The 11,805-nt window shown below is 44.4% G+C and overlaps 1 protein-coding gene across 1 annotated transcript; it reads left to right on the forward strand.

The window, feature by feature from the left end:
• The first annotated feature begins 643 nt into the window (after positions 1-643).
• On the forward strand, positions 644-8,520 carry MTG2 (mitochondrial ribosome associated GTPase 2). The gene is made up of 6 exons (XM_064167628.1): positions 644-1,335; positions 3,607-3,754; positions 4,351-4,466; positions 5,086-5,304; positions 6,676-6,814; positions 8,071-8,520. The coding sequence occupies exons 1-6, from the start codon at positions 706-708 to the stop codon at positions 8,463-8,465; spliced, it is 1,647 nt and encodes a 548-aa protein (XP_064023698.1). The 5' UTR covers positions 644-705; the 3' UTR covers positions 8,466-8,520.
• The last annotated feature ends 3,285 nt before the right edge of the window (positions 8,521-11,805 follow it).

The following is an 11,805-nucleotide window of genomic DNA, read 5'->3' on the forward strand; positions in this document are numbered from 1 at the left end:
CTCCCCTGCTTCTCTGCTACACTTCACAGATAATTGCCTATGATAAAAGCTTGTCCCAGCTTTCAGATTATTTGACGTGCAAAGAGCAGATGCTCTGAGTGTGCAGAGTAGGTACTAAATAGCTCCTCTCAAAGACAGCATGGAGCAGGGAACGTGTGGCGCACTGACTGATGGTGCAGGAGGACTGAGGGACTCTTTCAGGAGGCCAAGATGCCTTTCACTGGGGGCCTGTAAGAGATGAGGACAATCTTTTTAGCAGCGTCTGTTGTGACTGAACAAATGGTGATGGTTTTAAAGCGAGATTTAACCTAGACACAAGGAAGCGATTTTTTAATGCTGAGGACGGCGGGACGCTGGCCTGTTAGCCAGAGAGCTGGTAGGTGTCCCACTCCAAGCCAGGTCTTTTGGGGCTCTGAGCAACCTGCTCTAGGTGCAGATGTCCCTGCCCAGTGCCCGGGCGGGTGGACTAGATAACCTTGAAAGGTCCTTTCCAACCCGAACGATTCTGTGACTCTCCGCCCCCGGTCAGCCTGCCAGCCCCACGGGAGGTATTTCAGCTGCCGCAGCCGCGCACTCCCAGCTCCCTGCGGGAACAGCGACTTCTAGCGCCGCTCTGGCTGAGGCGCGCAGGGTACTGAGCGCTCTCCTGAGGGGGAGGAATCCTAAACCGGCTTCCCTCCGCTCTTTGTCACCGCGCAGCCCGGGATGCACGGCACCGCGTTTTCAGTGACTAACGGGAGCAAGCTGCGTGCGGGAGGTGCGAGCCCGGGACACACGAAGAACCACGGGCCCTTGCGCGCCGCCTGGGTCCGGTCTCAGTGCTCTCCCTGGAGCTGTAAGGCACGGCGGGGCAGCTGCCGCTGTGCAGGGGTAACGGGGCACTGCAGACAAACAGGAGAGGCACTGCCAGGGGCCGCGGAGCGCACCCTCCCGCGCTTTCTCCACAGGGCGCAGCTGCGCCGGCGCAGCGAGACGCAGACGGCAGCGGAAGGACGGGATGCGGCTGCGCCACGGTCGCGCTGTCCCGGCTGCCGCCGGCGTAGTGCTGCGGCGGTACGGAGTTGGGCTGGGCTGTTCTGGCTGCTGCCGGCACAGGTGCTGCCGAGGTACTGGGTCATGCTGCCGCGGTGCTGGGCTGTGCTGGGCGTCCGGGCCGCCCCGGCAGCTGCCAGCGGCGTGTCGGGCAGCCGGTGCCAGTGGAGGCCGGCCCGCCTCCTACTGAGCCCCGTGGAGCTGCAGGCGCGGGGCCCGCAGCCGGCTTTCTCCACAACCTGCGCGAACTGCTCGAAAAACAGGCGGCTGAGGCAAAAAAGAGCCATTTCGGAAAAGAAACTGGTAAGTCCTGATGTAAATCAGCTGTGGGTGTCTGTCAGTACCTAGCTGGGCGGGCACCGCCCGGGCAGGCGTCAGAAAGCAGAGGTGCCCTGTTCCGTGCTGTTTTCCCCTCGCAGTAAGCACCTGCTGTTGATGGCAGGAAATGTTTCTCTGAGATCTGATAACCTTGCTGAATAGCGAGGAAATAAATCTGCTGTGTGACACGACCTGCCTTCAGAGGGGTCGTGTAGCGGTAACGGCCTCCAGCCACAACACCTCCCGGGATGAAAGCGTGGATGGGTCGAGGAAGCAGAAACTCTTATATAGTTTTAAGATTAGAATACTGCCATTTCCTCGTTATTTTTCTAGTATTTACTTAGTAGTTGGCTGCTAAACAGCCTTTTTTTTTTTTTTTTTTTTTTTAATGCGAAAAACTGCCGATTCTTTTCTTTCCATGGCTCTAGTTCTATTTCTTTGCCAAATCTCGTGTAAAGTGATGCTTTTCTGTACCGCCGTGTGGTGGTGCCAAATGCCTTTCTAAATGAGGCTTTTGAAGAGGTCACTGGTCATAGTATTAACTTGTGATGGTTTGGGTGTTAGCCCCCCCCCAACCCCCTCCCTTAAGAAAAATCACCCAGACTAAACTCAGCCGATCTGGAATATTGAAGAATGAAGCTATATTTACAGCTTGGCACAATACACGAGCAAATATTCACAATGTATGCAGCTCTAGGCAGAAATACACAAGTTAAAAAGTAGTACAGAAATACAACAGCCCTCCCAGAAACCGGAGTCCCCAGGAGGGGCTCCCAAGCACCCTTCCATCTTCTTCCCAACCTCTCTACCTTACCCCAGGCTTTGCCTTACGTTCAAGGTGAGTTTGGAGGATCGGCCAGGGGGTTAGAAGGCAGACAGATTAGTTAGGCAGCAGATTAGAGAGAGAAGTGCGTGCAGCCCAGAGCAGCTCTATTATCTGTGTTTGTATTCTTGTTCTTATACATCTCAGCAAGCCTATGAATGAAGTGGCCATCACCATTGTTTCCTTTTCACAGCCTGTAATCTAATTCCTCCCACTAAAATATCCCAGTGAGGCTCAAAATAACACAGTATCAAGTGTTAGGGTCTTTTCTGGTTGCTTATCTTAGTACCATAATACTGATAAGACCTTTTTCCCCTCACATACTGTTTGGGCTGTTTAATTAAAATTACCCTTTTGTTCATTCTCATTATGAAGTCTGTTAGTAATTGACAGGATTAGATTGTTTGCACAGTCAAGGTAATGCTTTCTCTTTTCATCCCAATAAATACATAATCAATTCCACCTGCCTCTATGAATCTGTTTCTCTAATAATTCCCCCTGGAGATTTCAGGCAGCTTCCTGGAGACAGCTAAATACCATCAAACCTATTCTGCTGGCAGAAAAGCTGATGCACAATACATATAATTATTTTGCCAGAAGTCAAATACTATGTTAATATCAGAAATAGAGCCAAGATCTGGAATTCACTTTACACTGCATTTTTTTTTTGAGCCCCTAAGCAACAGATTGTGGCATGTATTAAGATTTCCTCTGCTTATGATGTTTGCAAATACTTTCTATTTTTTGTCTTTGATGCTTAATTAGCAGGAGATTGAAATTTGCCTTCACTTCATCGCTGGGTATATAAAGTGTAAATTAACATGAGATTATTTTGTTTTGCTATTGCTCTCTCTATTGAATGCTCTTGTGAGACTCCACCTGGAGTACTGTGTACAGTTCTAAAGCCCCCAACACAAGGAGGGCATTGAACTGTAGGAGCAAGTCCAGAGGAGGCCATGAAGATGCTCAGAGGGCTGGAGCAGCTCAGCTATGAGGACAGGCTACAAGAGTTGGGGCTTTTCAGCCTGGAAAAGTTCGAGGAGACCTTGTAGTAGCCTGTCAGTATCTGAAGGGGGCCTACAGGAAGGCTGGGAAGGGACTATTTACAGGATGAGGAGTGGGTTTCAACTGGCAGAGGGGAGATTTAAACTAGATGTTAGGAAGAAGCTCTTTACAGTGAGGGTAGTGAAACACTGGAACAGGTTGCCCAGGGAGGTTGTGGATGCTCAACCTGTTCTAGTGGGAGGTGTCCCTGCCTATGGTGGGGCTTAGAACTAGATGATCTTTGAGGTCCCTTCCAATCTAAACCATTCTGTGAACTCAGCACGACATAAAACAGCAGGTCTGCCTAATACAAAGTTTTGCAGTCAACTTCTTGGGAGGTGACTCTACTGTATTGTACTTAAAGGGTGCAAACCCTGTCCTTGTTACAGACACGCTATTTTGTGGATCACAAGAGGGTACGTGTGATTGGAGGACATGGAGGAGGAGGGGGACATTCTTTTCATAGTGAACCTAGAAAAATATTTGGAGGTCCTGATGGTGGAAATGGAGGTGATGGTGGTCATGTCATCTTGAAAGGTAAAACTCGCTAAATTGCTTTGTTTCATGTCGTCACTTAACGCTCCCTCCTGCCTCCTCAGCAAAAGCAGCTCTACATGTGTGGTAGGAATAGTAAATGTAAGTAAAAACTGTTTAAGTGGTTATTTCTAGATAAGATGTCTTTGCTTTTTATGTTGTCCTGAGCTGTGGTAACATCATGTTAGTGAAGCTGGCAGACCTAGACAGTGTTTTGAAAATCAAGATATGTCACAGATATGTTTTAGTGGGTGGTGCCTGCCTGTGTTATGGTAAGGCTGGAATCTGATCAAATTTTACTCTTAAGATGGATAAATGTTCTCCTGCCACCACTCTGCTGCTTCATCTGCTAATGCAGCAAATGAAATTTCTACAGTATATTGTAGTGGTTGATTTTAGAGTGGGCAGTTAATAAAGTGTGTGGTTAATAAGCAGATAACTAAAGGCAGGTAAACTACTTCATAACTTGTATTAGTCTTCCATGGTATGTTATTGTTGGGGTAGTAAATTCATGCAGTACTCAAAAAGGGAAAGAACAGCCAAGAAGCTGCTCTTCCTGACTCTTCATCTGTTTAAAATACATATGTTCTGCATTACAGCTGACCGGCAGACAAAATCACTTTCTTCAGTCCTCTCCTTATATCAGGGTTTTTGTGGAGAGAGAGGAGGAAGCAAAAACTGCTATGGAGCCAATGGTGCATGCATGTATGTTAAAGTAAGTAGATTAAGGTTGCATGCTGGTTTGTTAGCTTTGTGTTAACCTTGCTGATTTTCAGGCTGGATGACCTTACTGTGAGAAAACCTTGTGTGTTTTTTCAGGGAGCCTTGTGTTGTCTCTGCTGAGACGGGGCTGGTTGGCACACAGGCAGATCAAGCTGCTTTTAAAGTGCTTGTAAAAATCAAACTTCTTTGGACATCTGGCCAAAGTAAATACAGTTGTAGCTTGCTTTCCTTCCAGGGATTGTATGCCTAGAGCAGTCACAGCACAGAACTTTTAAACAGCAGTAGACTTCTTTTATACTTTTTTTTTCCCTTCAGCATGCCTGTTTTGGTGTGCACTTAATACATTTCTTAGGTCACTGCTGTGCTTTGTGTAAAAGGAGTGAAGGAGGATTATAGTACTATTAATATTTTAATGAAGTATAAATGTCTGACAGTGCCATTTGGATCCACAAAGAGAGTCTTATGAAGTACACTTCTCTTTTGGATTCCCCAGCATGAGAATATGGAGCAATGATTTTCAACATACCTGAAATTGGCTGGTCAAGGAATAGCTGGAGACAGCTCTGCTGCAGACTTTGAGCATCAGTGTAATGCTTGTACCTCTCTTTAAGGTCCCTATAGGTACATTGGTTAAGGAGGATGGGGAAGTTGTGGCTGACCTCACACAGCATGGTGAAGAGTATGTTGCAGCTTATGGAGGAGCTGGAGGGAAAGGGAATCGCTTCTTTCTTTCAAATGAAAACCGAGCTCCAATGTTATTTACTCCAGGAGAGCCAGGTCAGGACAGGGTTCTCCACCTGGAACTGAAGACAACTGCTCATGCAGGATTGGTGAGTGTCACTGCGGTTCTTCAACATTCTTGCCTTTATTGGATGATGCTTGACTGACTGAAGAGATAATGTTTGATAACATTTATGTTACCCTTTTGACTTACTTAGAGATGCAACTAGATGCTTTCTGGATGTTACTTGTTACAAATGTGTCCAGAGTGATTTACAGGGCTGTCACTCTCTTGCTACCTGAGGTCATCCTACTTTAGCTGAAGTCAGTGCTATATATAGGAAGGCCATGTGCAAGATCTATCAGTGTTTAACAGACTTATGATATTGGACAGCAGGTTTTGTCTGCAGATGAAGAGTACAGAATGGAGAGTTCTTATATGTCAGTCTTTCTTCCCTTGGTATTTAGAAAAAAAAGTGCTCAAGTTCAAATTTGTATTTCATCTCTGTATTTCTCTCTTTGCAAATAGTAAACCTTTGACTTTGCTAGTTCCAGGTTTAACAGCCTCTGAAATGAAAACACTATTTAGATATGAATATGAAGTCAATTAATGGCTTAAGCTCTCTTCATTTTCAAGTAGGGAAATGTTTTAACACCAGCTGGTAGAGCTGGTACAACTACACTTTGTGTCAAAGAGTTCTTGCTGTAGTTCAACTGCAGAATGATTCTCTGGTGTAGCAGAATTTTGTGCATTTATTTAGAAAACTAAGAAGGGAATTGGTGGATCAATACACTTTAACCAGCTGGACACTGTGGCCCATTTCTCACACTTTTGCCGCTGATTTGGAAATGTGATATGGATCTGTTCTGTACTTCCTCTGATGACAGTTTGAAGTGTCTGACATTGGCAAATAGAGTTTAGGATTTGATCTGCTTTCAGCTATCGTATGTCAACTGCAGGGTGTATCTCAGTAACTTAATTTCTGGGATATGTTTGTTTAAATTCTCTGCCAAAGGCCAGGTTTTGATGTCAAGACTGTGAAAATCCCAAACCCGTAGGCATTGTGGTTACTTACAGGCCTAAATCTGTTACTGAGTCAGAGCCAAAGCCAATTCTGAGTTTTGGTGTTTTTTTTTGAGAACAATAAGTCAGAGTCAGAGAATACAAATAAGGATGTGCAGAACAAAGTGTTATAACACTGTTTCAGGGTAAAAGAGATCTTACTGTAGATGTACCCCTTTGGCTCTGAACAAAGCAAACACTGAAGATGGTACAAAACCAGCTAGGGGGACCTTTTCTTTGAGCATTTTAATGTTCAAGGGAGAGAAAAAAGGGAAAGCAGGATGCTCTTCAGAACTGTTTGTAAAATTAATGTTATATTCAAGCCAGAAGAACTTGGGACACATATGGAAAAGCTTCTGGCGGTTTGTTTGCTTATCAGGATTAACCCAGAACTGTGGCTTTAATGATTCTATTCCAGGTGGGCTTTCCCAATGCTGGCAAATCATCCCTTCTGAGAGCCATCTCCCGTGCCAAGCCAGCTGTGGCTGCCTACCCTTTCACAACCCTGAATCCCCACGTTGGCATTGTTCACTACCAAGACTATGAACAAGTGGCAGGTATGTTGTGTGTACCTGGATAGCAGTTTGTCACCTGGGATATTCTTTGAAATGCTGCAGAAGGAAGCTTAGCAGCTCTGTAGAATTCTTGCATGAATAACAGCATGGACAGTGGGTTGAGGGTTGTGTCACTCTCCTATTACTCAGCTCTGGTGACACCCTGCCTCAACTAGTGTGTCCAGCTCTGGAGCCCCCCGCACAAGGATGTGTTAGAGTGAATTCAGAGGAAGTTGCAAAGATGGTCATAGGGCTGGAGCGCCTCTCCTATGAGGACAGACTAAGAGAGTTGTGGTTATTCAACCTGGGGAAGAGAAGGCTTTGAGGACACCTTAGAGCAGCCTTCCAATAGTTGAAGGGGTTTTCAGGAGAGAATTGGAGAGAGACTTTTGACAAAGGCTTGGAGTGACAGGACAAAGAATAATGGCTTCAAACTGAAAGAAGCTGGATTTAGGTTAGACATTAAGAAGAATGCCACCTGTGAGGGTGGCGGGGCACTGGAACAGGTTGCCCAGAGAAGTCGTGGAGGCTGCAAGCCTGGAAGTGTTTGAAGTGTTGGGTGGGGCCTTGTGAAACTTGGTGTATTAGATGTCCATGCCTATGGCAGAGGAATGGGAGCTAGATGATCTTGAAGGTCCAGTCTAACCCCAAACTACTCTGTGATTCTGTTGAATCTGAAGCAAAATGATAGTGAGAGCCTGTTTCAGATTCACTGATCTGTGCCCTTAATATCAGGCTAATACTAATCTGAAGATTAATATCTTCAAATATTAATCTGAAGAAATCTGAGGTGAGATGTCAAAAAGACAACAAAATGGTTAGAGGAAAAAGGGTTAGGTTGGGTTATAAAGATCTCACACAGAGGAGCCAAGGCAGATGCAACCAGTCACAGACCAACAGAGAAACAGAACTGAGAAGCGTGTGAGGAGTGAGTGCCTTACCTTACATTTTGACTACTTGCTTCTCAGCAGAAGAATGAGTGATATAGGTCACTGTTATTTTTCTCCCCACAGACAAGGATTTAATCTCTGAGTAAAATATTCCAGTTAGCCTCAGACCAGCACAGCTAGCAATCTGTAGCTCCCTGGAATAATTTAAATCCAGGGGCTTTAAAAGCTAAGTGCAACTAAACATGGGATGTGCTTTAATAGTGGCATGTTGAGATGTGATTCCAAAAGTATTTGGCACTGGCCAGTAAAAGACTGGCTTTGATTTTTGTTGGACTTGTTGGATTCAATGTGGCATTTCTCTCACTGCAGTTGCTGACATTCCTGGACTAATAAAAGGTGCTCATCAAAACAGAGGCCTCGGAGTGGCCTTCCTCAGGCATATTGAACGCTGCCACTTTCTCTTATTTGTGGTGGACCTGTCAGTGTCTCAGCCGTGGACTCAGCTACAGGACTTAAAATATGAACTGGAGCAATATAAGAAAGGATTGTCTGAGAGGCCTTGTGTTGTCATTGGGAATAAGATTGATCTCGCTGAGTCCAGGGTCAATCTGCCACTTCTTAAAGAGCATGTACAAGACCGAGTCATTGCCTTGTCTGCGTTGAGAGGGGACAACCTGGAGGAGCTGTTCTTGCACTTGAGAGAACTCTATGATGCTTATGTGAAGGCAGAACAATCACAAGGGCAGAGCCCAGTCAAGTGGTAGAAACCACAACCACTCTGAACTGTACTGCAGGGAAAAATAAATCCTGATTTGATTAGATTGTATCTGTGTGATTTTTGGGGGGTTTATGGGTTGGAGGTTTTTAATGCAAGGGGTGCAGCATGTGGATTTGTCCTGAACTGCTTCATTGGGAAGATTTGTTTGTTTGTTCACCTTTGGAGTCTCAGGTGTTTTACAACAAAGTTTGAAAATTGTATTCATGATGGGTGTTGAACTGGAAACCTGCATCTTGTTTGGCATTGAATAGTTAATTATGTAATGAAGAGAATGCTCTCTGGTGGAAATAACTGAAGTTCAGGATCTGCAGGAGAAGCAGATCAAGTACAAAATAAACTTAGTAGCACTGCCATAAAATTAGAAAGGTGAGATGTTTGTGAACTTGGGTTTCTCAGGAAGTATGATGCTTAAGGACAGTTTGGTGCACTGTGCAACATGCACCCATCAGTTGTCTTTGGTTGATCTTTGTTAGCTTACAAATAAGGATTTCATTATGTTTTAAATTGGCTATTTTCTACTTTTCCCAGTAGTGGGAATTACTTGATGGGTTTAAAAGATAGCAGCTGTAGCCTCTACTCCTTTCTGTAGTAAAGGTGATAATTCTCTCTGCTGCTATCATTTGCAAGTTTTGTGTAATTTCATCTCTAATGCTGAATGGAGCATCCTCAAAGGATGATTCCATGAATGATGGACTTCTTTCCTGACTACCTGTGGCTGGAAAGGGGCAGTCTTGTTCAATATCTAAAGCTTCACACACTCTCCTGCTGTGCCAGTGTTGGGATCAGTTCTGTGATAATGAACTAACTTTCCCTGTACAAAAGAAAATTCAAACTTTCTTCAAAGAGCAGCAGGATTTTATTTTGGAAAAGGGCCTGGGTGGCTCAGATGCCTGAATTATTACATAAAAATATGGGTAAGCCAGCTAACTCTCCTTCCTAAATTCACATGCTGAGTATCTTGATTTGTGATCAGGTGAGGGAATTAATCTGTGCCTTATAAGCAGTGATACAGTTATGATCATGAAAAAGTGAAAATTAATATTAAATTCCAAAGTCCCTCTCATGTTTTATTTCATCTTTGCTTCGTACCTGGGCTTTACCCACCTGAATTAGATGGGAGGTTATCAGTTCTATCTTTCTGTTTGGTTTTGTGTGGCATTTTTAAGCTTCACTGTATTTTTTTTCTTTTATTGCTAGATGTTTTTTCAGCCACATTTAATAAAACCAGGACAGGATTGTCTGAACACAAAAGCTGGTGCAGCTTCTTTGCAGAGAGTTTGATACTTAAAAATACCCTGCATTTTCTCTGTTTCATTATCTGCAGTCTTTGAGAAAGAGGCTGTTTTTAAAACCTCTGTACTCACAGGAGCTCTTGCCTTTCCTTCTTTGTGCTTGGGCAACCTCTGTTCTTTGAGCTTCCCAGTATTTTGTGTACTGATGTGCAAAAAGCACAGCGGGTTGCTAGGTGGCTTAACAGAATATCCTATTGATCATATAATTGCTTTCTTTGTTCTTCACATTTCAGCCACCTGTTCCAAGATGACAGAGTCCCTAACCACGTGTTTAAAGGGTTCAGGGAGGCTTCACAGGAGCAGATACACCTTCATCTGTCGGTGAAGTGTGCCAGCTAGCTCCAGTTGGAACTGTTGAGCTTGAACTTACTGTAGTCAATTTACATCCACACCAAATGAAGTAACCTCATGCTAGAGGTCCTTGTGTTAAAGCTGAGCAGAAGGAGAGGCCATGTGCTGCTCACCAGTGTACAGACACAGTATCTTGGGTCCCATTTCTCTGTAGTGCTCCTGCAACGTTAGCAGGAAGACCTCTCACATCACATTTAAACAATGTGGTACAGAATGGAGAGGTAACCTCCAGTTCTGCTGAAAATGAAGTATTTGCAAAGGAAACTTGTTTTATGCCTAGCAACACAGAGGAAGAAGTAATTAGGTAAAGAGAGTGAAGGATGAATTGTTTAAGAGAAGAATGTTGTGCTGCAGGGCATCTTCCCATTTCTTTTTTGGCCAGGGTTGGAGTGGGTGGGCTTGTTTTGGTTGAAGTTTTGAGGGGGACTTGGTGGCTTTTTTCTTCATGAATTTGCTTAACTAGCTTTTGCATTGCAATTTTAGGTGTTGCCCTTGGTTTTCAGGTTAATGTGAGTAAAGAGGTGGGGGATTTAATTTCTCATTCTGACGACAAGCCTTCTTTCAATGTGAACTGAAGTCCAGTCTGCATCATATTTCCCAGAAAAGCTTGAACTGGAATTTGCTGTAGCACCTCACACTTCTAGCATTCATCTTTTAAATACATTTTCTCTTTTAGTATATGATAACCACACTGTTGTAGTGTTAATTGTAGGGGGAGCTATCTTTATTTGCAGTCCTCCCTCTTTGTAAGTTGCAAAGTGTGGGTGGTAGCAACTGAACTGAAAAAAATGAAATGATGATGTAAAAGACCACTAATGAAAGAAGCTACACTTCAAACATGGCTATTGTGGACTCGTGTAGTGTCTGAACTGAACGTCGAGTACGTGCTCAGGCATGGTGCTTACGGTTTCGTAACACCTTTGTTTATTATGTAAATCAGAAAGTGTTTGCAGCTGATTGAACTGACAGCAATAGAAATGAGACCTCTGCTGAACCTGTGCTTGGTGGTTCTGCCACCACCACCCTCCTTCCAGCGCTGGGGAGGCCACGCATATGGCACTGCTTGGGTCTTAGGTGCGGGGCAGGAGGTGCAGGACATGGCACAAGATGCTGTGTAGTGCCTGCCTGCCCTCATTGTGATCATATCTATACTTAGAGTTGTGATACTAAAGTGCTGGTAGGTCACAAGTTGCTTGAATGCAATGAAAAGGCTGCCATGAGTATCAGATCTCACTTGATTTCTTTTTCCATTGCCAAGGAAGTTTCTTTTGCTGCTGTGTGTGTTTTATAAAGCCTCTTCACAGTGATTTTTTTATTTCTAAGTACATTTGGGGTAAGTGATTAGGTGCTCTGACTTGAACATGCTTAAAAACTCATAACCTGCTGTTTTAAAATATTGATTCAAATTACAGAATTGGGGAAATAGCTGAGAACCAGAGATGCTGGTGCCAGTAGAGTGGGAGCTTGCCATTGTTTGTACAAGCTGCTGGATGCAGAACACCAGTCCAACTTCATTGCTGCTTTGTCTTCCACAGGCTATTGCTAACTGGGCTCACTGGCCAACACCTGTTGATGTAAGATTAACCCTGGGCCAGAGATTTGTTGTGTTGCAGGTGGGTAGCTTAATGAGTTATTAACTGAATGGCAGGTGGAACATCAACAGGGAGCAGACAGGCTTGCTGC

The sequence above is a fragment of the Pogoniulus pusillus genome, chromosome 29, assembly GCF_015220805.1.
Source record: "Pogoniulus pusillus isolate bPogPus1 chromosome 29, bPogPus1.pri, whole genome shotgun sequence".
NCBI lineage: Eukaryota > Metazoa > Chordata > Aves > Piciformes > Lybiidae > Pogoniulus > Pogoniulus pusillus.

Bases quoted from the DNA above. Each gene is read 5' to 3' on its own strand.
- MTG2 (XM_064167628.1), top strand. From the start codon at position 706: ATGCACGGCACCGCGTTTTCAGTGACTAACGGGAGCAAGCTGCGTGCG. The intron at 1,336-3,606 runs GTAAGTCCTGAT...TCCTTGTTACAG, and splicing joins CCATTTCGGAAAAGAAACTG to ACACGCTATTTTGTGGATCA. The intron at 3,755-4,350 runs GTAAAACTCGCT...TCTGCATTACAG, and splicing joins TGGTCATGTCATCTTGAAAG to CTGACCGGCAGACAAAATCA.